Source organism: Microtus oregoni, unplaced genomic scaffold (genome assembly GCF_018167655.1).
Source record: "Microtus oregoni isolate MIOR12 unplaced genomic scaffold, Mior012 000006F_ref0000085, whole genome shotgun sequence".
In the NCBI taxonomy this organism is placed as follows: domain Eukaryota; kingdom Metazoa; phylum Chordata; class Mammalia; order Rodentia; family Cricetidae; genus Microtus; species Microtus oregoni.
The window spans coordinates 49,241,778-49,264,624 of record NW_024543065.1 but is presented as its reverse complement, the minus strand read 5'-3'; the positions used below and the strand labels follow the sequence as shown (position 1 = coordinate 49,264,624).

General features: G+C 41.8%; 1 protein-coding gene across 1 annotated transcript; it reads right to left on the bottom strand.

Annotated features, from left to right (window-relative positions):
* Window positions 1-1,240: 1,240 nt before the first annotated feature.
* On the bottom strand, window positions 1,241-6,172 carry LOC121449917 (carcinoembryonic antigen-related cell adhesion molecule 5-like). The gene is made up of 4 exons (XM_041654578.1): window positions 5,968-6,172; window positions 5,179-5,538; window positions 2,758-2,922; window positions 1,241-1,515 (listed from the first exon to the last, which is right to left on the bottom strand). Exons 1-4 carry the CDS (start codon window positions 6,170-6,172, stop codon window positions 1,241-1,243), a joined length of 1,005 nt encoding a protein of 334 aa, XP_041510512.1.
* Window positions 6,173-22,847: the final 16,675 nt, after the last annotated feature.

Below are 22,847 nucleotides of genomic sequence, written 5' to 3'. Positions count from 1 at the left end.
CTTACTAATGAACTTTTGTTCTACTAGTAGATCAGTGTCCAGCCTAATGGTTATCAGAGAACCATCATCCAGACAAATATGAAACAGATGCAGAGATATTCAGACAAACATTTGGCAGAACCTGGGGAACCTCAAAGAATAGTGGAAGGATGGATCGTAGGAACCAGAGAGGTCAAGGATGCCATGAACACATGGACCACAGAAACAACTGAGCAGGGCTTATAGAGGATCACAGAGACCGAAGTGATAATCACAGACCCGGTATGGGTTTGAGCTAGGGCCTTAGAGTATAAGTTATGGTGATGCAGATTCTTCGGGAACTCCTAAAGGTGGAAACAGGGGACATCTCTGACATTTTGCCGGCCTTTGGACCCTTTTCTTCCTACTGGGTTGCCTCTCTAAGCTCTGATACGAGGGATGGTGGCAAGTCTAACATAACTTGATATGCCATGTTCTGTAGATATCCCTATCATTTTTGAAGGGAAAGAGAAGAGGAGTGGATCTGGGGTATAGGGAAAGTGGAATTTAAAAAGGAGTGGGTGGAGGAGGTAACTGTGGTCAATATGTAATATATGAGAGGAAAAGAAAAAGGAAAGAAATACATATTAACAGAAAAACACTTATGTTCAAAATCCCACTGTGAAGGCCACTTTCAGGATGAAAACAGTGTGATCTGCCCTTATGTGAAGGATGTTACTTCTGTGTATCAAACAAAATGGATCAAAGCTGTTTAGAAACCAGCGATGACCACAGTGAAAATAGACAGACCCTTCTCCTGCCACTCTTCCTCACTTCACATAGCTGGCTGGTGTGCAGGCACATTGGGTTTAGGTGGACTAGTGAAATGAGGAATGTGCTTGATCATGTGAGAGGATGTTTTTCTCAAAGAAAACATCACATTCAGAGCAGACTTAGAGCATCCAAAAGCTTTAGAGCTCCTGAAATTAGTTTACATGAATTCTGAGAGATTGTTATATATTTGAAACATAATCTTAGCTTTTGAAGTGTTAGATTTTTGTTTACCATGTTGATATCTTTATTTCTATATAAGACAACATCACTAGAATTCCTGGCCTTCCCTTGTACACACATGTATCCCAGGACTATAGGCGTGAGACACCATGCTGGCTAAACCTGAGCAGTACCTAATCATTTTCACCACATAATTTTTCTACATTTGTACACATTGATTAAATAAATGTCAGCATTCTACCCTGGAATGGGAGGAGAGGTCACTCACTCATCTCGGCCAAGAGACTGGGAGACTGGTCTTCATACTGACTTGGTTGGAGACTTCACACTTGTATTCTCCAGCATCCTCTCTCCTGACAGGATCTATTCTGAGTCCACACTTTGTTGGGGACAGAGTCATCCTTCCTAGGTGAGGCATACTCTTGTTATTGAAGATCGAACGGATGGAGACATCAGTGTCGGGTGAAATGCAAGTGAAGATCACAGATGTACCTCCTGTGACTGTGCTGTCACTGATATGCACAAAGTGCTGTGTCACAGACTCTGTGAAGCAACAGAGAATATCAAATGGCAGTCATCCAGAGAGTCCAACCAGGCTCTCTTTAATTCAGACTTTATAAATTTTCCAGGGGGAAGAATTTGGAGCTGTGGTTAGACACATAGCTTGAGGATTGGATCTGCCACCCAGGGACTGTAGGACCCTGATTCAGGCACTGTTTCCTGTGTCTCCGTTTCACTGGGATAGGACACACAATGCATGATCTTTGCCATGTCCATGAGTTAAGCTTAGTTATGCGCAATGGTCTGAGCTTGGATGGGGAAGCTGGTGACATCAACAGCATCTGTTACTATTTAGCTGAAAAACAATTCCCTAGTCTGGATTCCTGAGGTGAAGGAGAAATCGGGAGTAACTACCTCTTTGATTTCTTCCATTGGTGCCTTGAACTTCCAGTGAGGTCTCATAAACCCTTCAGAACATTAGGCTAATGGCCCAGACACCTGTCCACTGAGTCATATGAAAAGGAGACACACAGGTGACCGACCAAACTGCAGCTGTCATGGCAGTAAACAGCTGGTGTTACACTTTAGGATCGTAGGTCCCATGACTTGGACAGTCAGTAAAGCCTTGTTCCCTGTGACTCTGATGAAAATCTAGACAAACAGCTGCAAAAATCTCCCCAGCATCACCTTGAGTCCAGCCTGGGGCAAAGTTGTGGAGTTGGGGCTTTCTGGTTCTCGGTGTGGGGACACTAAGATTTAACTATTCAGGGACTGCCTGACTCCAACAGAATCTTTCTGGGGACATGTGCATGGTGAGAGCTCCAGGTGTCTGGACTGAAACTGATATCCTGGGGCTGAGTTGACACCTTTCTGTATGAAAGTTCCTCCTTTCTGTAAGAAAAGACAATTGTGGGGTTCTGATCTATTACAGTTTGTCTACCCCATGTGTGTCCTGCAGTAGAGACCCTAACCCCAGTGCGGGGACACAATGCAGTGGAGAAGAGTGCAAAAACAGACCAGTCCTGACAGGTTAGTGTATGAAGTGGGATCAGACACTTCAAGCAGTTGGAGACCATAGAGAGTCACTTACTCTTTACATAAAATTCCACGTATGCTTTTTCAATTTTGGAATCTTTTTTAAAACTGCTAGTGTGTAGATTCCTGCATCTTTCTCAGTGAGATCCAGGAGCATCAGGGATCCATTATTGTACACTATATCTCTTCTTCTGGCTTCAGGCCCCCAGATGATGGAATTCGTGGCTCTCCTATATTCTACAGCTTTACGTAACGGGTTCCTATACTTTGATTTATGCCAGGAAAAGGCTTTCAGATTTTCTGAAAGATTATGAACTTGGAGAACTACGCCTTCCCCTTCAGCTGCATAGCGAGGCACTGGTTGGATCCTGAGTTGGGAAGAAGTGAAAGGGTTGCAGAACTGAGAATGAGAAGCTTGGAGGGAAAAAAAAAGGCCATCACATGAGGATCATTGTTCTTGGTGAAAAGATGTTAAACTCCATTCTGATCAGATGGATTCATCACTCAACCTAGAGTTGCAGGTGTGTGTGTGGGTGGGTGGGTGGGTGGGTGGGTGGGTGTACCTATCCAACTTAATAGAGAGTAGATACATGACCTCCTCCTTTCCAACAGTGCCCCTGATACCGTCGTGTCCTATGCATGGAACTGCTCCTGGGGTGTGTATATGGCTGCTCCCTCACTGCCCTCAGACACTGCACACACACATGAACACTTGGGTACAAGATGATGACTCCTCTGAACTCAACATGCCTGGAATTTCACGTTGTAGGATTTTTCTTTTTTTTTTACTTTGAAGCAACACTCAATCCATGACTTCAATACTAGATGTGCTTGCTCTGTCAAGTATCCATTAAGTTTGGGGCTATGTGGAACCTGGGGAGCAGTCTGATCATCAAGGCAGGTTCATTTCTTTAAAATGCTTGAGTAGGGAGTGTTGAAGTCTCCTACTATTAGTGTGTGCGGTTTGATGGCTGCCTTGAGTTTTAGTAATGTTTCTTTTACGTACGTGGGTGCTTTTATATTAGGGGAGTAGATATTCAGGATTGAGAATTCATCCTGATGAATTGTTCCTGTTATGAGTATAAAATGTCCCTCTCCATCGCTTCTGATTGATTTAAGTTTGAAGTCAACTTTGTTAGAAATTAGTATGGCCACACCTGCTTGTTTCTTAGGTCCATTTGCTTGATAAGCCTTTTCCCATCCCTTTACTCTGAGTAGGTGCCTGTCTTTGTGGTTGAGGTGTGTTTCTTGTAAACAGCAGAATGTTGGATCCTGTTTTCTTATCCAATCTCTTAGCCAGTGCCTTTTTATAGTTGAGTTGAGCCCATTGACATTAAGTGATATTAATGACCAGTGGTTGTTAACTCCGGTCACTTTTTTAGTCGCAGGGTTTGTTTGTTTCCCTTCTTTGAGTTGTGTTGGTGAAGGGTCTCTAGATGTCTGAGTTATTGTTGTCATTTTTGGACTCCTTGGTTAGTGATTTTCCTTCTATTATTTTCTGTAAGGCAGGATTTGAGGCTACGTATTGTTTAAATTTGTTTTTATCCTGGAAAATTTTGTTTTCTCCATTTATAGTGAACGAAAGCTTGGCTGGGTACAGTAGTCTGGGCTTGCATCCATGGTCTCTTAGTTTTTGCAGTACATCTATCCAGGACATTCTGGCTTTCATGGTTTCCATAGAGAAGTCAGGTGTAAGTCTGATAGGTTTACCTTTATAAGTAACTTGGCCTTTTTCCTTTGCAGCTCTTAATATTCTTTCTTTATTCTGTATGCTTTGTGTTTCGTTTATTATATGGTGAGGGGATGTTTTGTTTTTTGTTTTTTTGTTTTTTTTTTTTTTGATCCAGCCTATTTGGTGTTCTGTATGCTTCTTGAACCTTCATGGGTACATCTTTCTTCAGGTTGGGGAAGTGATCTTCCTTTTCCTTTTCTCAATAAAAATAATTAAATAAATAAAATAAAATGCTTGAGTAATAGGCTGAATGGTTTTATGTCAACTTGACACAGCTACAGTCATTTGGCAAGAAAAAGTCTCAGTTGAAAACTCCACCACCAGATTGGCTGGTGGGCTAAGCTACAGGACATATTTTTAAATTTGGAATTGATGCAAAAGAATTCAGACCAATACAGGCAGTTCAAGCATTGGGCAAGGAATCTTGGGTGATATAAGAGAGTTGTTGGAGCAAGCATGAAGAGCAAGCCAAATGGAAGCACTCTGCCATGGTCTCTGTACCTGGATTTTATTCGTGACACTCTCCATTTGGAGCTAATAAATACCCTAGCTTGACATGGATGATCCAAAACCATTTTCCCTATCAGCCTTGAAAGGATGTAAGTGTAGAGCACTAGAAAATGCTCCCCGGTGTCACTTTAGTCCAATCTTGGAAAGATGACAGAATTCAGGGTTCCCTGATCTACATTCACAAGAGACTGGTCTGACTCTGACATCCTAGACAGAGTTGTTTTCCATCAATGTCTTCCTTGATGCAGATGGACTCAGAAGATGGAAGGTGAGCTGTGGCCATTTGTCTCTACCGGTGTGACCTACATTAAGTGCACAAATCTCCCCCTGGGAACACAATATAGAGGAGAAGGGCAGCTAGGCCAGCCATGGCAGTCCTGTATGTCTAAGGCCTACCAGGTACTCAACAATCACAGAGAATCACTTACTGTGGACCTGGAGTTGTATCTGTGCTTCTTCACTTCTCAAATCTGTTCTCAGAATAGCTAGAGTGTACAGTCCAGGGTCTTTCTGAGTGACACCATGAAGCAGCAGGGATCCATCACTGTGCAACGTCTCTCTGCCACTGTATGCAGGCCCCCACACAGTTGCTTTCCTGCCTGGTATATATCGGGCAACCTCAAGTTTCTTGGACGCAGTCATCCATTTGAACCAGGCAAGGGCTTTAATATTCTCTGGTGGATTGTGAACGAGTAGAAGAACACTTCCCCCTTCAGTAATGCAAGGTGGCACTGATTCAATAGTGGGTTGGGCAGAGGTGACATGGCAGCCACAAGTCCAAAAGATGGCTAGAAGGGAAGAGAGAGATCCAACCAAATTTGAACTTTTGAATCTGACTAAGATGAGGCCCCGTGTCCACTGCTCAACCTAGGTACGTGAGTTACTCCCTGTCCTTGGTGGAGGTAAGCACCCAATGTTGATTCCTTTGGGGTCTTTCTCAAGGACACACTCTTTTGAGAACCCCGGGAGTCTAGACATAGCCTATTATTGTTATCCTAGACTGAGTTACCCACCATCTGTCCACCTGCCTGTAAAGAGAAGACAAATGAAGGACTGTAATCTATTGTCATTACTCTACACTGTGCATATCCTACACTGAATACTCAAAGCACAAAATATGGTTACAGTGCACAGGGGAGGGAGGCACAGGCCACTCTACTGTGAGTGTCCTGTGAAATAAAATCCACCCAGAACCCAGAATTCACAAAATCACTTACTGTGCACGTGAAGGTACATGGTGGCTGTTGACACAATAAATACATGTCTATTTAAGATTAGTAGGGTATAGAATCCTGCATCCTTCTTGGTGACGTTTCTCAGCAGCAGGGATCCATTGCTGTATACTGTCTCTCTACCACTGTGAAAGGGCCTGGGTACACTTAAATTTTTGTCCAGGAAATACGTTCCAATTCCATGGTCCATATTTTCCACACTTTTGGACCAGACTAAAGCATTAGAACTCTTTGGTAAAACATTGACAAGAAGAAGGACATTTTCTCCTTCAACCATTTGGGGTGGGACAGATTCAGTTCTGACTTTGATGGCTGTGGGCAGGTGCCAGCATGTTAAAAGGAAGGCTGGAAGGGAACAGAGAAAAACCATCAATTTGAGTTTATTTGACAATCACTCAGCTTAGATAAGGGGAAAGAAATGTGTCCATCTTTCTTTTTTTCTTATATTTTTTTTAATTTTTTTTTATTGAGAAAAGGAAAAAAAAGTATCTGCCTCCACCCAGCCTCCCATTTCGCTCCCCATCCTCCCACCCTTTTCCCCCTCCCGCAAATACACCACCCCCCTCCAGTCCATAGAGCAGTCAGGGTTCCCGGCTCTGTGGTAAGTCCAAGGTCCGCCCCCCTCTGTATATGTCTAGGAAGGTGAACATCCAAACTGGCTAGGCTCCCACAAAGCCAGAACATGAAGTAGGGTCAAAACCCCGAGCCATTGTCCTTGGCTTCTCATCAGCCCTCATTGTTTGCCATGATCAGAGAGTCCAGTTTTATCCCATGCTTTTTCAGTCACAGTCCAGCTGGCCTTGGTGAGCTCCCACTAGATCAGCCCCATTGTCTCAGTGGGTGGGTGCACCCTTTGTGGTCCCGACTTCCTTGCTCATCTTCTCCCTCCTTCCGCTTCTCCTTGGGTCCCTTGGAGCTCAGAACAGTGCTCCAGTGTGGGTCTCTGTCTCATTCTCCATCCATCACCAGATGAAGGTTCAATGTGGTATGCAAGATATTCATCAGTATTGCTATAGGATAGGGTCATTTCAGGGTCCCTATCCTCAGCTACCCAAGGGACGAACTGAGGACATCACCATGGGCTCCTGGGAGCCACTCTAGGGTCAAGTCTTTTGCGAACCCTAAGTGTCTCCCTTAACTAAGAATTGTGCTTCTGTGCTCCCCTGTCCAACCTTCCTTTATCCCAATCCTTCTGTTTCCCCAAGTTCCCCCCCCTCCTTCCCTTCTCACTTTTCTCTCCCCATCTCCCCTTACCCCATTCCCACCCCACCCCCAAAATCCCAATTTTCTCCCCGGCAATTTTGTCTACTTCCCAGAGCCAAGAGGATAACGATATGTTTTTCCTTGGGTTCACCTTCTTATTTAGTTTCTTTCGGTTCACCAATTGTAGTCTCCGTGACTCTTATTTATGGCTAGAAACCAATTATGAGTGAGTACATCCCATGTTCATCTTTTTGGGTCTGGGATACCTCACTCAGGATAGTGTTTTCTATTTCCATCCATTTACATGCAAAATTTGAGAAGTCATTGTTTTTTACCACAGCATAGTACTCTAATGTGTATATATTCCATACTTTCTTCATCCATTCTTCCATTGAAGGGCATCTAGGTTGTTTCCAGGTTCTGGCTATTACAAATAATGCTGCTATGAACATAGTTGAACAAATGCCCTTGTCATATGATCGGGCATCACTTGGGTATAATCCCAAGAGTGGTATTCTTGGGTCCAGGGGTAGGTTGATCCCGAATTTCCTGAGAAACCGAAACGCTGATTTTAAAGTGGTTGCACAAGATTGCATTCCCACCAGCAATGGATGAGGGTACCCCTTCCTCCACAGCCTCTCCAGCACTGGCTATCATTGGTGTTTTTGACTTTAGCCATTCTGACAGGTGTAAGATGATATCTCAAAGTTGTTTTGATTTGCATTTCCCTGATTGCTAAGGAAGTTGAGCATGACCTTAAGTGTCATTTGGCCATTTGAACTTCTTCTGTTGAGAATTCTCTGTTCAGTTCAGTGCCCCATTTTTTAATTGGGTTAATTAGCATTTTAAAGTCTAGTTTCTTGAGTTCTCTATATATTTTGGAGATCAGACCTTGTCTGTTGCGGGGTTGGTGAAGATCTTCTCCCAGTCAGAAGGTTACCTTTTTGTCTTAGTGACAGTGTCCTTTGCTTTACAGGAGCTTCTCAGTTTTTGTAGGTCCCATTTATTCAATGTTGCCCTTAAAGTCTGTGCTGCTAGGGTTATACCTAGGAAGCGATCTCCTGTGCCCATATGTTGTAGGGTACTTCCCAATTTCTCTTCTATCAGGTTCAATGTGTTCTGACTGATAGTGAGGTCTTTAATCCATTTGGACCTGAGTTTGTGCATGGTGATAGATATGGGTCTATTTTCATTCTTCTACAGGTTGACATCCAGTTGTGCCAGCACCATTTGTTGAAGATGCTTTCTTTCTTCCATTGTATACTTTTAGCTCCTTTATCAAAAATGAGTTGTTCATAGGTGTGTTTGTTTGAATCTGGGTCTTCTATATGATTCCATTGGTCGACTTCTCTGTTTTATGCCAGTACCACACAGTTTTTATTACTGTAGCTCTGTAATAGAGTTTGAAGTCAGGGATGGTAATGCCTCCAGAAGATCCTTTATTGTATAGGATTGTTTTGGCTATCCTGGGTTTTTTGTTTTTTCATATAAAGTTGATTATTGTCCTCTCCAGATCTGTGAAGAATTTTGATGGTACCTTGATGGGGATTGCATTGAATCTATAAATTGCCTTTGGTAGAATTGCCATTTTTACTATGTTGATCCTCCCAATCCAAGAGCACGGGAGGTCCATCCATTTTCTGTATCCTCTTCAATGTCTATCTTCAATGCCTTAAAGTTCTTGTCAAATAGATCTTTCACTTCCTTGATTAGATTTACCCCACGATATTGTATGCTGTTTGTGGCTATCGAGAATGGTGAAGCTTGTCTGATTTCCCTCTCTGCTTCCATATCCTTTGTGTATAAGAGGGCGACTGATTTTTTGGAGTTGATCTTTTATCCTGCCACATTACTAAAGCTGTTTATCAGCTGTAAAAGTTCTTTGGTGGAGTTTTGGGGGTCGCTTATGTACACTATCATATCATCTGCAAATAACGAAAGTTTCATTTCTTCCTTTCCAATTCGAATCCCCTTGATCCCATTATGTTGTCTTATTGCTATTGCTAGAACTTCAAGCACTATATTGAAGAGGTATGGTGAGAGTGGACAGCCTTGCCCTGTTCCTGAGTTAAGCGGGATGGCTTTAAGTTTCTCTCCATTTAATTTGATGTTAGCTGTCAGCTTGCTGTATATAGCTTTTATTATATTTAGGTATGACCCTTGTATCCCTAATCTCTCCAAGATTTTATCATAAATGGATATTGAATTTTGTCAAATGCTTTTTCAGCGTCTAATGAAATGATCATATGGTTTTTTTCTTTCAGTTTATTTATATGATGGATTACATTGATAGATTTTCATATTTTGAACCAGCCCTGCATCTCTGGGATGAAGCACACTTGATCATAATGGATAATTTTTTTAATGTGTTCTTGGATTCGGTTTGCCAGTATTTTGTTGAGGATTTTTGCGTCGATGTTGAGGAGTGAGATTGGCCTCTAATTCTCTGTCTTGGTTGAGTCTTTGTGCGGTTTTGGTATCAGAGTAAGTGTAGCTTCATTAAAGGAATTTGGCAATGACTCTTCTGTTTCTATATTGTGAAATACATTAAGGAGTATAGGTATTAGGTCTTCTTGGAAGATCTGGTAGAATTCCGCATTGAAACCATCTGGTCCTGGGCTTTTTTTGGTAGGGAGGTTTTTGATAACAGCTTCTAATTCTTCGAGACTAACAGGTCTATTTAGATTGTTCATCTGATCCTGGTTTAACTTTGGTATATGGTATTTATCTAAAAAAGTGTCCATTTCCTTTACATTTTCAGTTTTGTGGCATATAGGCTTTTGTAGTCAGGTCTAATGATTCTCTGAATTTCGTCTGTGTCTGTGGTTATGTCCCCCTTTTCATTTCTGATCTTATTAATTTGCGTATTCTCTCTCTGCGTTTGATTAGTTTGGATAGGGGTTTATCAATCTTGTTGATTTTCTCCAGGAACCAGCTTTTTGTTTCATTGATTCTTTGGATTGTTTTCTGTGTTTCTATTTTGTTGATTTCAGCCCTCAGTTTGATTATTTCCAGTCTTCTACTTCTCCTAGGTGAGTCTGCTTCTTTTTGTTCTAGAGCTTTCAGGTGGGCTGTTCAGTCTCCAATGTGAGCTTTCTCTGTTTTCTTTAAGTGGGCACTTAGTGCTATGAACTTTCCTCTTAGGACTGCTTTCATAGTGTCCCATAAGTTTGAGTATGTTGTTTCTTTATTTTCATTGAATTCCAGGAAGACTTTAATTTCTTTCTTTATTTCTTCCTTAATCCAGGTAAAGTTCAGTAGTTGACTGTTCAGTTTCCATGAATTTGTAGGCTTTCTGGGGGTAGCATTGTTGTTGAATTCTAACTTTAATCCATGGTGATCTGATAAGACACAGGTGGTTACTAATATATTTTTTTTGTAACTGTGGATGTTTGCTTTGTTTCTGACTATGTGGTCGATTTTCGAGAAGGTTCCATGAGCTGCAGAGAAGAAGGTATATTCTTTGCTATTTGGGTGGAATGTTCTATAGATGTCTGTTAAGTCCATTTGCTTCATTACCTCCATTAATTCTCTTTTCTCTGTTTGGTTTCTGTCTGATTGACCTGTCCATTGGTGAGAGAGGAGTGTTGAAGTCTCCTACTATTAGTGTGTGCGGTTTGATGTCTGCCTTGAGTTTTAGCAATGTTTCTTTTATGTACGTGGGTGCTTTTATATTAGGGGCATAGATGTTCAGGATTGAGACTTCATCTGATGAACTGTTTCTTTTATGAGTATAAAATGCCCCTCTCTATCTCTTCTGAATGATTTAAGTTTAAAGTCAAATTTGTTAGAAATTAGTATGGCCACACCTGCTTGTTTCATTTGCTTGATAAGACTTTTCCCATCCCTTTACTCTGAGTAGGTGCCTGTCTTTGTGGTTGAGGTGTGTTTCTTGTAAACAGCAGAATGTTGGATCCTGTTTTCGTATCCAATCTCTTTGCCTGTGCCTTTTTTTAGTTGAGTTGAGTCCATTGACATTAAGTGATATTAATGACCAGTAGTTTTTAACTCCGGTCACTTTTTTAGTCGTAGAGTTTGTGTGTCTCCCTTTTTTGAGTTGTGTTGGTGAAGGGTCTCTAGATGTCTGAGTTATTGTGGTCATTGTCAGACTCCTTGGTTAGTGATTTTCCTTCTAATACTTTCTGTAAGGCTGGATTTGTGGCTACGTATTGTTTAAATTTGTTTTTATCCTGGAAAATATTATTTTCTCCATTTACAATGAAATGGAGAAAATAATAATATCCATCCCTCTATTACAGAGCTACAGTATTGAAAACAGCTTGGTATTGGTATAAAAACAGAGAAGTTGACAAATGGAATCGTATAGAAGTACCCTACAGGAGATGGGCACAGGAGATCGCTTCCTATGTGTAACCCCAACAGCACAGACTTTAAGGGCAACATTGAATAAATGGGACCTACTAAAACTGAGAAGCTTCTGTAAAGCAAAGGACACTGTCACCAAGACAAATAGGCAACCTACTGACTGGGAGAAGATCTTCACCAACCCCGCAACAGACAAAGGTCTGATCTCCAAAATATATAGAGAACTCAAGAAACTAGACTTTAAAATGCTAATTAACCCAATAAAAAAATGGGGCACTGAACTGAAGAGAGAATTCTCAGCAGAGGAAGTTCAAATGGCCAAAAGACACTTAAGGTCATGCTCAACCTCCTTAGCAATCAGGGAAATGCAAATGAAAACAACTTTGAGATATCATCTTACACCTGTCAGAATGGCTAAAATAAAAAACTCCAATGATAGCCTTTGCTGGAGAGGCTGTGGAGGAAGGGGAACACTCATCCATTGCTGGTGGGAATGCAATCTTGTGCAACCACTTTGGAAATCGGTGTTTCGGTTTCTCAGGAAATTCGGGATCAACTTACCCCTGGACCCAGCAATACCACTCCTGGGAATATACCCAAGAGATGCCCTATCACATGACAAGAGCATTTGTTCAACTATGTTCATAGCAGTATTATTTGTAATAGCCAGAACCTGGAAACAACCTAGATGTCCTTCAATGGAAGAATGGATGAAGAAAGTGTGGAATATATACACATTAGAGTACTATGCTGCGTTAAAAAAAAATGACTTCTCGTTGAGCATATACTTTTGTTGTATGATAGGGCCTCTCTTGGGTATATTCCCAAGAGTGGTATTGCTGGATCCAGGGGTAGGTTGATCCCGAATTTCCTGAGAAACCGAAACACTGCTTTCCAGAGTGGTTGCACAAGTTTGCATTCCCACCAGCAATGGGTGAGTGTACCCCTTTCTCCACAACCTCTCCAGCAAAGGCTATCATTGGTGTTTTTTATTTTCGCCATTCTGACAGGTGTAAGGTGGTATCTTAAAGTGGTCTTGATTTGCATTTCCCTGATCGCTAAGGAAGTTGAGCATGACCTTAAGTGTCTTTTGGCCATTTGAAGTTCTTCTGTTGAGAATTCTCTGTTCAGATCAGTGCCCCACTTTATAATTGGGTTGATTAGCCTTTTACGGTCTAGTTTCTTGAGTTCTTTATATATTTTGGAGATCAAACCTTTGTCAGTAGCAGGGTTGGTGAAGATCTTCTCCCAGTCAGTGGGTTGTCTTTTTGTCTTAGTGACAGTGTCCTTTGCTTTACAGAAGCTTCTCAGCCTCAGGGAGTCCCATTTATTCAATGATGCCCTTAGTGTCTGTGCTGCTGGGGTTATACATAGGAAGTGGTCTCCTGTGCCCATGTGCTGTAGAGTACTTCCCACTTTCTCTTCTATCAGGTTCAGTGTGTTCATGGCAGCATTGTTTGTAATAGCCAGAACCTGGAAACAACCTAGATGCCCTTCAACGGAAGAATGGATGAAGAAAGTATGGAATATATACATATTAGAGTATTACTCAGCAGTAAAAAACAAGGACTTCTTGAATTTTGCATACAAATGGATGGAAATAGAAAACACTATCCTGAGTGAGGTAAGCCAGACCCAAAAAGAGGAACATGGGATGTACTCACTGATATTTGGTTTCTAGCCATAAATAAAGGACATTGAGCTTATAATTCATGTTCCTAGAGAAGCTAAATAAGAAGGTGAATCCAAAGACAAACACATAGGCATCCTCAGGAATATTAACCTTCATCAGGCGATGAAAGGAGACAGAGACAGAGACCCACACGGGAGCACCGGACAGAAATCTCAAGGTCCAAATCAGGAGCAGAAGGAGACGGAGCACGAGCAAGGAACTCAGGACCACGAGGGGTGCACCCACACACTAAGACAATGGGGATGTTCTATTGGGATCTCACCAAGGCCAGCTGGCCTAGGTCTGAAAAAACATGGGATAAATCCGGACTAGCTGAACATAGCGGACAATGAGGAATACTGAGAATTCAAGAACAATTGCAGTGGGTTTCTGATCCTACTGCACGTACTGGCTTTGTGGGAGCCTAGGCAGTTTGGATGCTCACCTTACGAGACCTGGATAGAGGTGGGCAGTCCTTGGGCTTCCCACAGGTCAGGGAACCCTGATTGCTCTTCGAGCAGATGAGGGAGGGGGAATTGATCAGGGGAGGGGGAGGGAAATGGGAAGCGGTTGTGGGGACGAGGCAGAAATCCTTAATAAATAAATAAATTTTAAAAAAAAAAAAATGACTTCTCAAATTTTGCATGCAAATGGATAGAAATAGAAAACACTATCCTGAGTGAGGTAACCCAGACCCAAAAAGATGAACATGGGATGTACTCACTCATAATTGGTTTCTAGCCATAAACAAGGGTCACGGAGTCTACACTTGGGGATCCCAAAGAAGCTAAGTAAGAAGGTGAACCAAAGGAAAAGCATATAGTTGTCCTCTTGGCTATGGGAAGTAGACAAAATTGCCGGGGAGAAAATTGAGATCTTGGGGGTGGAGTGGGATGGGGGTAAGGGGAGATGGGGAGAGAGGGGGGAGAGGGGAAAAATGGGGGGAGCTTGGGGAAGGGGGAGGATTGGGATGAAGGAAGGTTGGATGGGGGAGCACGGAAGCACGGTTCTTAGTTAAGGGAGCCACCTTAGGGTTGGCAAGAGACTTGAACCTAGAGTGGCTCCCAGATACCCAAGCCGAGGTCCCCAGTTAGTTCCTTGGGCAGCTGAGGATGGGGAACCTGAAATGACCATATCCTAGAGCAATACTGACGAATATCTTGCATATCATCATAGAACCTTCATCTGGTGATGGATGGAGACAGAGACAGAGACCCACACTGGAGCACTGGACTGAGCTCCCAAGGTCGCGATGAGGAGCAGAAGGAGGGAGAACATGAGCAAAGAAGTCGGGACCATGAGGGGAGCACCCACCCACTGAGAAAGTGGAGCTGATCTATTGGGAGCTCACCAAGGCCAGCTGAACTGTGACTGAAAAAGCATGGGATAAAACTGGACTCTCTGAGCATGGCGAACAATGAGGGCTGATGAGAACCCAAAGACAATGGCACGGGGTTTTGAACCTACGTAATGTGCTGGCTTTGTGGGAGCCTAGCCAGTTTGGATGTTCACCTTCCTAGAAATGCACGGAGGGGGGAGGACCTAGGACTTACCACAGGGCAGGGAAATCTGACTGCTCTTTGGGCTGGAGAGGGAGGGGGAGAGGAGTGGGGGGAGGGGGAGAAGGGTGGGAGGAGGGGGAGGGAAATGGGAGGCTGGGAGGAGGAGGAAATTTGTTTTTTTTTCTTTTCTCAATTAAAAAAAGTTAAAAAAAATAGACCCATATCTATCACCATGCACAAAACTCAAGTCCAAATGGATCAAAGACCACAATATCAGTCCTAGCACACTGAATATGATAGAAGAGAAATTGGGAGGTACCCTACAACATATGGGCACAGGCGTTCTCTTCCTAGGTATAACCCCAGCAGCACAGACATTAAGGGCAACATTGAATAAATGGGACCTACTAAAACTGAGAATCTCCTGTAAAGCAAAGGACACTGTCACTAAGACAAAAAAGCAACCCAATGACTGGGAGAAGATCGTCACCAACCCCGCAACAGACAAAGGTCTGATCTCCAAAATATATAAAGAACTCAAGAAACTAGACTTTAAAATGCTAATTAACCCAATTAAAAAATGGGGCACTGATCTGAACAGAGAATTCTCAACAGAAGAAGTTCAAATGGCCAAAAGACACTTAAGGTCATGCTCAACCTCCTTAGTGATGAGGAAAATGCAAATCAAAACAACTTTGAGATATCATCTTACACCTGTCAGATTGGCTAAAATAAAAAAGACCAATGATAGCCTCTGCTGGAGAGGTTGTGGAGGAAGGGGTACCCTCATCCATTCCTGGTGTGAATGCAAACTTGTTTAGCCACTTTGGATAGCAGTGTTTCGGTTCCTCAGGAAATTCGGGATCAACCTACCCCTGGACCCAGCAATACCACTCCTGGGAATATACCCAAGTGATGCCGGATCATATGACAAGGGCATTTGTTCAACTATGTTCATAGCAGCATTATTTGTAATAGCCAGAACCTGGAAACAACCTAGATGTCCTTCAATGGAAGAATGGATGAAGAAAGTATGGAATATATACACATTAGAGTACTACTCAGCGGTAAAAAACAATGACTTCTCAAATTTTGCATGCAAATGGATGGAAATAGAAAATACTATCTTGAGTGAGGTAACCCAGATCCAAAAAGATGAACATGGGATGTACTCACTCATAATTGATTTCTAGCCATAAATAAAGGTCAGTGAGTCTATAATTTGATATCCTAAAGAAGCTAAATAAGAAGGTGAACCCAAAGAAAAACATATAGCTATCCTCCTGGGTAGGGGAAGTAGACAAGATTGCCAGGCAAAATATCGGGATCTTAAGGGTGGGGTGGGAGGGGGGTAAGGGGAGATGGGGAGAGAAAAGTGAGGAGGGTAGGATGGGGAGAACTTGGGGCAATGGGATGATTGGGATAAAGGAAGGTTGGATAGGGGAGCAGGGAAGCACATATCTTAATTAAGGGAGCCATCTTAGGGTTAAGAAGAGACTTGGACCTAGAGGGGCTTCCAGGTGCCCAAGGTGAGGTCCCCAGTTAGTTCCTGGGGCAGCTGAAGATACGGAACCTGAAATGATCCTATCCTATAGCCATACTGATGAATATTTTGCATATCACCATAGAACCTTCATCTGGCGATGGATGGAGATAGAGACAGAGACCCACACTGGAGCACTGGACTGAGCTCCCAAAGTCCCAATGAGGAACAGAAGGAGGGAGAAGATGAGCAAGGAAGTCAGGACCAAGAGGGGTGCCCCCACCGACGGAGACAGTTGGGCTGATCTATTGGGAGCTCACCAAGGCCAGCTGGACTGTGACTGAAAAAGCAGGGGATAAAACCGGACTCTCTGAATATGGCAGACAGTGAGGGCTGCTGAGAAGACAAGGACAATGGCTCGGGGTTTTGATCCTACCTTATGTTCTGGCTTTGTGGGAGCCTAGCCAGTTTGGATGTTCACCTTCCTAGACCAGAACAGAGGGGGGAGGACTTTGGACTTTCCACAGGGCAGGGAACCCTGACTGCTCTTCAGACTGGAGAGGGAAGGGGAGAGGAGTTGGGGAAGGGGGGAGGAGTGGGGGGACGGGGAGAGGAGTGTGGGGAGGGGGGAGGAGTGGGAGGCTGGGAGGAGGCGGAAATTTTTTTTCTCAATAAAAAAAAGATTATAGTAAAAAAACAAACTTTATATGGAAAAACAAAACACCCAGGATAGCCAAAACAATCCTATACAATAAAGGATCTTCTGGAGGCATTACCATCCCTGACTTCAAACTCTATTACAGAGCTACAGTGCTGAAAACAGTGTGGTACTGGCATAAAAACAGAGAAGTCGACCAATGGAATCATATAGAAGACCCGGATTTTAACCTACAAACCTATGAACAGCTCATTTTCGATAAAGGAGCTAAAAGTATACAATGGAAGAAAGAAAGCATCTTCAACAAATGGTGCTGGCACAACTGGATGTCAACCTGTAGAAGAATGAAAATAGACCCATATCTATCACCATGCACAAAAGCATGGAATTAACTGGACTCTCTGAACATGGCGAACAATGAGGGCTGATGAGAAGCCAAGGACAATGGCACGGGGTTTTGATCCTACGTAATGTGCTGGCTTTGTGGGAGCCTAGCCAGTTTGGATGTTCACCTTCCTAGATATAGACGGAGGGGGGAGGACCTAGGACTTACCACAAGGCAGGGAACCCTGACTGCTCGTTGGACTGGAGAGGGAGGGGGACAGGAGTGGGGAGAGGGGGAGAAGGGTGAGAGGAGGAGGAGAAGGGTGGGAGGAGGGGGAGGGAAATGGGAGGCTGGGAGGAGGTGGAAACTTGTTTTTTTTCTCCTTTTCTCAATAAAAAAAACTATAAAAAATAAAAAAAAATTAAATTAAATTTTTAACCAATTAAAAAAAACATACCTAAGGAACAAGCTGGTATATCTATTCTAATATGTAACAAAATAGACTTAAATAAAATTAAACCAAAGACATGGAAAAAGACATTTCATATTCATCAAAGAACAAACCACACAGTCTCAACAAAGAAAGAATTACAGATCTGTTTCCTTCAGAAACACATATGTAAAAGTAACCAATAAAAACTCACAAACAGAATCCAAATACACATCAAAAGATGATCCTATATGATCTAGTGGGATTAATTCCAGAGCATCTAAAATGGTTCAACATACGAAAATCTGTCAATTTAACCCACCATATAATGAAACTAAAAGTATGTAACTCCCTATGATAATCTCATTTGATGCTGAAAGGCCTTTGCAAATATAACAATCCTTCATGATAAATGTCTTGGAGAGAATATGTATATAAGGGACATACCTAAATATAATAAAGGCAGTATACAGCAAGCTAATAGCCAACATCAAATTAAATGAAGAGAACCTATAAACACTTCCAATAAAATCATGAACAAGACAAGGCTGTCAACTCTCTCTGTATCTTTCTAAGAAAGTACTTGAAGTTTTAGATTGAGCAACAAGACAATTGAAAGATATCAAGGGGATAAACCAGAAAAGAAGAACTCAAAGTATCCTATTGGCAGATGATATTATTGTTTACATAACCAAGGCCCAAGATTCTACCAGGGCACCCCTAGAGCTGATATACACCTACAGGGAAGTGGATGATTACAAAAGTAACTAAAAAATCTGTAGCCCTCCTTCACACAAATGATAATGGACTAAGGAAAAATCAGGGCTAAAACCCCCTTCACAGTATCCACAAAAAATAGAAAATATCATAGTGTGCCTCTAACCAAGTATGGTAGTTTGAAATAAAATGGCATCCAAGAGGAGTGATACTCTTAGGAGGTGTGGCCCTGTTGGAAGAAGTGTATCACTGTAGGAGTGGGTATTGAGGTATTTTGTGCTAAATCTTTGCTTTTATGACATACAGACCATTTCCTGTTGCCTAGAATATGTACGACTCTCTGCTATAAGCCCACAGGACTTTATAGTGAAAGTACAGCTTAAAAATCTCTAGACTAACTCATGGAAGGAATCCAGTAAGGAAACCCATTTGTAGAGCTTCAGGAATACCTGACTTTTGAATACCTGTCACTGTCATTTATGAAATTACCCTTGTTAAATCATAGTGTACCTCCCTTTCCATAGAGGGCTTCATTCCAAAAAATCCTCAGCAATGTAATTAATCATTCATTGAGCATAACTTTTTATGTACTGGTAGCTGGATGAACTTTTCTCGCACTGTAGAGCCTTGAAGTAAAAGTATTCACCCAATCAAAGAAACCTTTGTTCTCATAGTCAAATCTATATAAAAATAGTTACCCACAATTATCCTTTATTGCAGGACATCTGACAAGGAGAGGAGTTTTGCAAATAGACCACATGAGAACCTCAAAAGACAGGCACTGATTAGAAGACAGCATGGCTGCCCTTATTGATAAGCAGGCCTGGGCAGCCCTGAATTCTCTAGCAGCTGACTCAGGAGAATTAACCTATTGACCTTTGTTCTACCCTATAAGCTATTAATATTCTGTACTGATTTTTACCTCAGTTTCATTTGACACAAGATATTAATCTAAGAAATTAACTGTTTGTGCCTTTACCCCTAGAAATATAGGAGAAAAGCTTGGATCACTAAGCCAGCTCCAGAAAAAGAAATTCCTTTTCACATGGCAACCAACAGGCACCTTGCCACTTAACCAGGGTCTGGAAAAGTCAGTCTCTGGATTCTAAATAGCTTCAGCTTTCACCTTGACCTAGCGCAAAGAAATTCCCTTTAATTCAGCTAGCAAAAATTCCAATGCAAATCAAGCATCATAGCTTTATTCCCATGATTCATGTTGGTTGCCATAGTTACCATAAAGTTGTTTCCTGAGCTGCAGCAGAAGGAAGCAGAAGAACTCAGAAAGTGCAATGGCACTGCCAAGTATTCATCTCTCGTTTTACTGCATTTATTAATTACAAACTTCTAGCTTAACTAGTTACACTTAGGAAACGTAGTTAGTAAATGAAATCCCTCATTTTTCCTCTTCGTAGAATTCTTGACTGATTTAAAGTCCCAATCCTTAATTAATTCTCGCAGTAACTACAGGGGAGCTTCAGTCATGCCTCCTCTGAGACATAGTAAGCTAACAGGCACCCACTTTGTCAGATTTATCTGTCTTCCTGGAATGTGAAATCCATGATTGGTATCATTGCTATTGACTAAATGATTGCTAATTGTGTCTGTCCATGTATATAAACTGAAAACCTTGAGGGGAATGGGAACTCTTTATTGAAGAATAAACAGATATGAGGAGGAAACATGTTTGAGCTGATTTGTTCAACCTCAGACCCCTTCTAGCCAGTTTTGCTTGGTGTAAGTATCCTGTTCTGAAACCTGAGGGGAGGTAAGACCTTAAGTAATAATGGAGAGGATGAGTTCACTGGTCTTGCTCTGTAGTCAGATCAATGACTATCTTAAATGTCACCATAGAGTCTTCATCCAGCAACTGATGGAGACAGAAACAGAGACCTACTGCAGGAAGCTTGCCTGCTGGCTGCGTAATGAAGCTGATGCAGGTAGGGAATGGTCCTGGGGTTGTGTTCAGCAACCGAGGGTTTATAGAATGGGGTACCGAGCTGACTAACTGATCACTCAGCTCTTGGACCATTGTGTGTAGTTGCAGCCTGTGCTCCAAAGTTTCTCTGAGATCTCAGGGTATAGGTAACACATACATTTCTAATCTTGTTCAAGGTATAATACCTATACAACTCAATTAATAATGTAACACAAATTTCTAGTCCTTGAAACTTATTATTACCAACTGGTTAGGATAATAAGGAGATGTGGGTTAGTAGTTAATCACCTAGTATAATCAAAATTGTCACATTAGGTATGTTTTCAAGGTCAAACAAAGATATATTTTAGATAGATATATCATCTTCAAACACTTCAGATATATACAGAATATGGCATTTAAAATGTTTTAATAACGCATTGTTTCATTTTTATGACAATGAGACAAGTCTCCTTTTGGCAGCAACAATTATTTCAGAGAATTTGATGGGCATTGAAGAAACTTGTGACTAGGATAGCAATTTGGGCAAAGAAATTGCTCTTGCCTTGATTGCTTAATGGTATAATCTATGAACTGGATTTGTAAGACCTACAGAAAAGTGACTGCTATACTTTCCAAAAGACAAAACGGTCCCTCAGGGTTCGTGATTCACAGAAAAAAAAAAATGCCAGACATTCTGCAGGATGAAAGCAGCGGATGAACTTTGTCAGTACAAGGAAGAACAGAACTTCAAATTTCCTGCTTCTCTGAAAAGTCTCCCGGATATTATGGGCCTATAGACTGAAGATGGATGCCCCAACATTACACAAAACTTTGGGTGACTGTCCAGGCAGCAAGATAGCTCTGGTTTTTCTAGAACTTTGAAAGTTGCTTACAATGCACTTCTTATTTATGCACATAATATTGTTTCCTTCTTGGGTCTCTGAGGGATTTGAAGATTATATAATTATAGTTCTTCTTGTTTACCTGGCACAGAAACCAAGTTATGATAGAAAGTGAATTAGGTACAAGACTTTGGACTCAACAAAATCATATAGATATGGAGTATTTCTCTGAATTTGTCAAGTGCAAATGGACTAGATATTGTTGACATATTTATTTCCTGTAGATAATGCATGTAGTCATTGTGCTTATTGTATATAGATTTTCTTATATTGGTTATAGCACTCTTTTTTGTTTTAGACAGAAAGGGAAAATGTAGTGGCATTTCATTCATGTTTTAATAAGTAAAGCTTGCCCAAGGATCCACACTGGGCAGCATTACAGACAAAGCAGCAATGACAAAAATCTTTAATCCCAGTGGCCACAATAGCTTGCCATAGAAACCAGGCAGTAGTGCTGCATACTCTTAATCCCAGAACTAGAGAGGATTATAAAATGTGAGAGACAGCTCTTAGGCTCGGTCTTATTCTGAGATTCCTGAGGGCAAGATTGCCGTTTGGGACTGAGATAGAGGTAAGAGCCAGTGGCTGGGTACTTTGCTTTTCTGACATTCATGTTGAACCATAGTTTCTGTCTCTGAGATTTTATTAATCATGCTTCAGGGAGGAGAGGAAGGAGGGGAAACTGTGGTCAGGATGCAAAAACAAACAAATAACAAATAACAGTCTCAACCAAATCAGGTCAGGCTGTATATTTCTGTGAGTGATTGTCCTAATTGATATAGGAGGCACAAACCACTGAAACAACATCATTCTTAGGCAGATGGTCCTTGGTTGTAAAAGAAATGAGCTAAGCATGATCCAGAGTGTGAGCCAGTGAATGAGCCAGCAAGCAACATGTTTTCTACCTTGACTTCCTTTAGTGTTAAAATATAAAACAACTCCAACAGGGAAATGGAATTTTCTCTCTCCTAAAATGCTTTTTTCCGGGTGTTTTTATCACCCCAAGAGAAAGAACCATAGAACAGTGTATAGGGAAGAAACGACTATTTGAATCAAAGTGATTTGTACTCAAGAGCAAACCCCCTCGGCACCCTCTAGGCAAGAAGGTAAATTTAGAAAGAGATGGTAGGATTTAGACAACATTGATTGGCCAGAAAGCGCAGGTGCAGCCCCCTACAAAAGTGTCCTCTCCTTTTTTTTAACCAGATGGGAATTCTCTGTGTAACACCAAATGTTTTGGAACTTGTTCCATAACCAGGCTAGCTGGAAGAGATTCTCCTGCTTCTACTTCCTGAGTGATGATGGGATTAAAGGCATTCACTGTACTGCACAACTGTGTCCTGTCCTTCTAACCTCAAAAGAAGTATCCTAGGACTTTCCTTCAAAATTTCCTGAGCACAAGGCTCCTCCTGAGAATGCCCATCCTCTGGATTCACACTACTTCCAATGTTAGTCCTGGTCTTACCAGGACAAATCTGAAACCCTGTCTATACCCATCCTACAGAAGAAGAAATTAGAAGTCCTGAACAGGACAAAGATTAGAGTGATGTTCCCTGCACACTACCTATGCTGAACGTATCAGGGAAGTTCTTTGTTCTTGGTTCTTTGACCTTGCTTGCTGTAGGTCTAGACATGAAATTACAGTTCTTCCAGTGATCTTCAGGGGATGTTAGAAGGGCATATTCTCAACGCTCTGAGAATTTTTTCCCTGAGCAGACTGACTTCCATC

Excerpts from the sequence above, each read along its gene's own strand:
- LOC121449917 (XM_041654578.1), bottom strand. The coding sequence starts at position 6,172 with ATGGACCATGGAATTGGAACGTATTTCCTGGACAAAAATTTAAGTGTA. Across the intron at positions 5,539-5,967 it reads CATGTACCTTCACGTGCACA|CCATCTTTTGGACTTGTGGC; the intron begins GTAAGTGATTTT and ends CTTCCCTTCTAG. Across the intron at positions 1,516-2,757 it reads AAAGTATAGGAACCCGTTAC|AGTCTGTGACACAGCACTTT; the intron begins GTAAAGCTGTAG and ends GTTGCTTCACAG.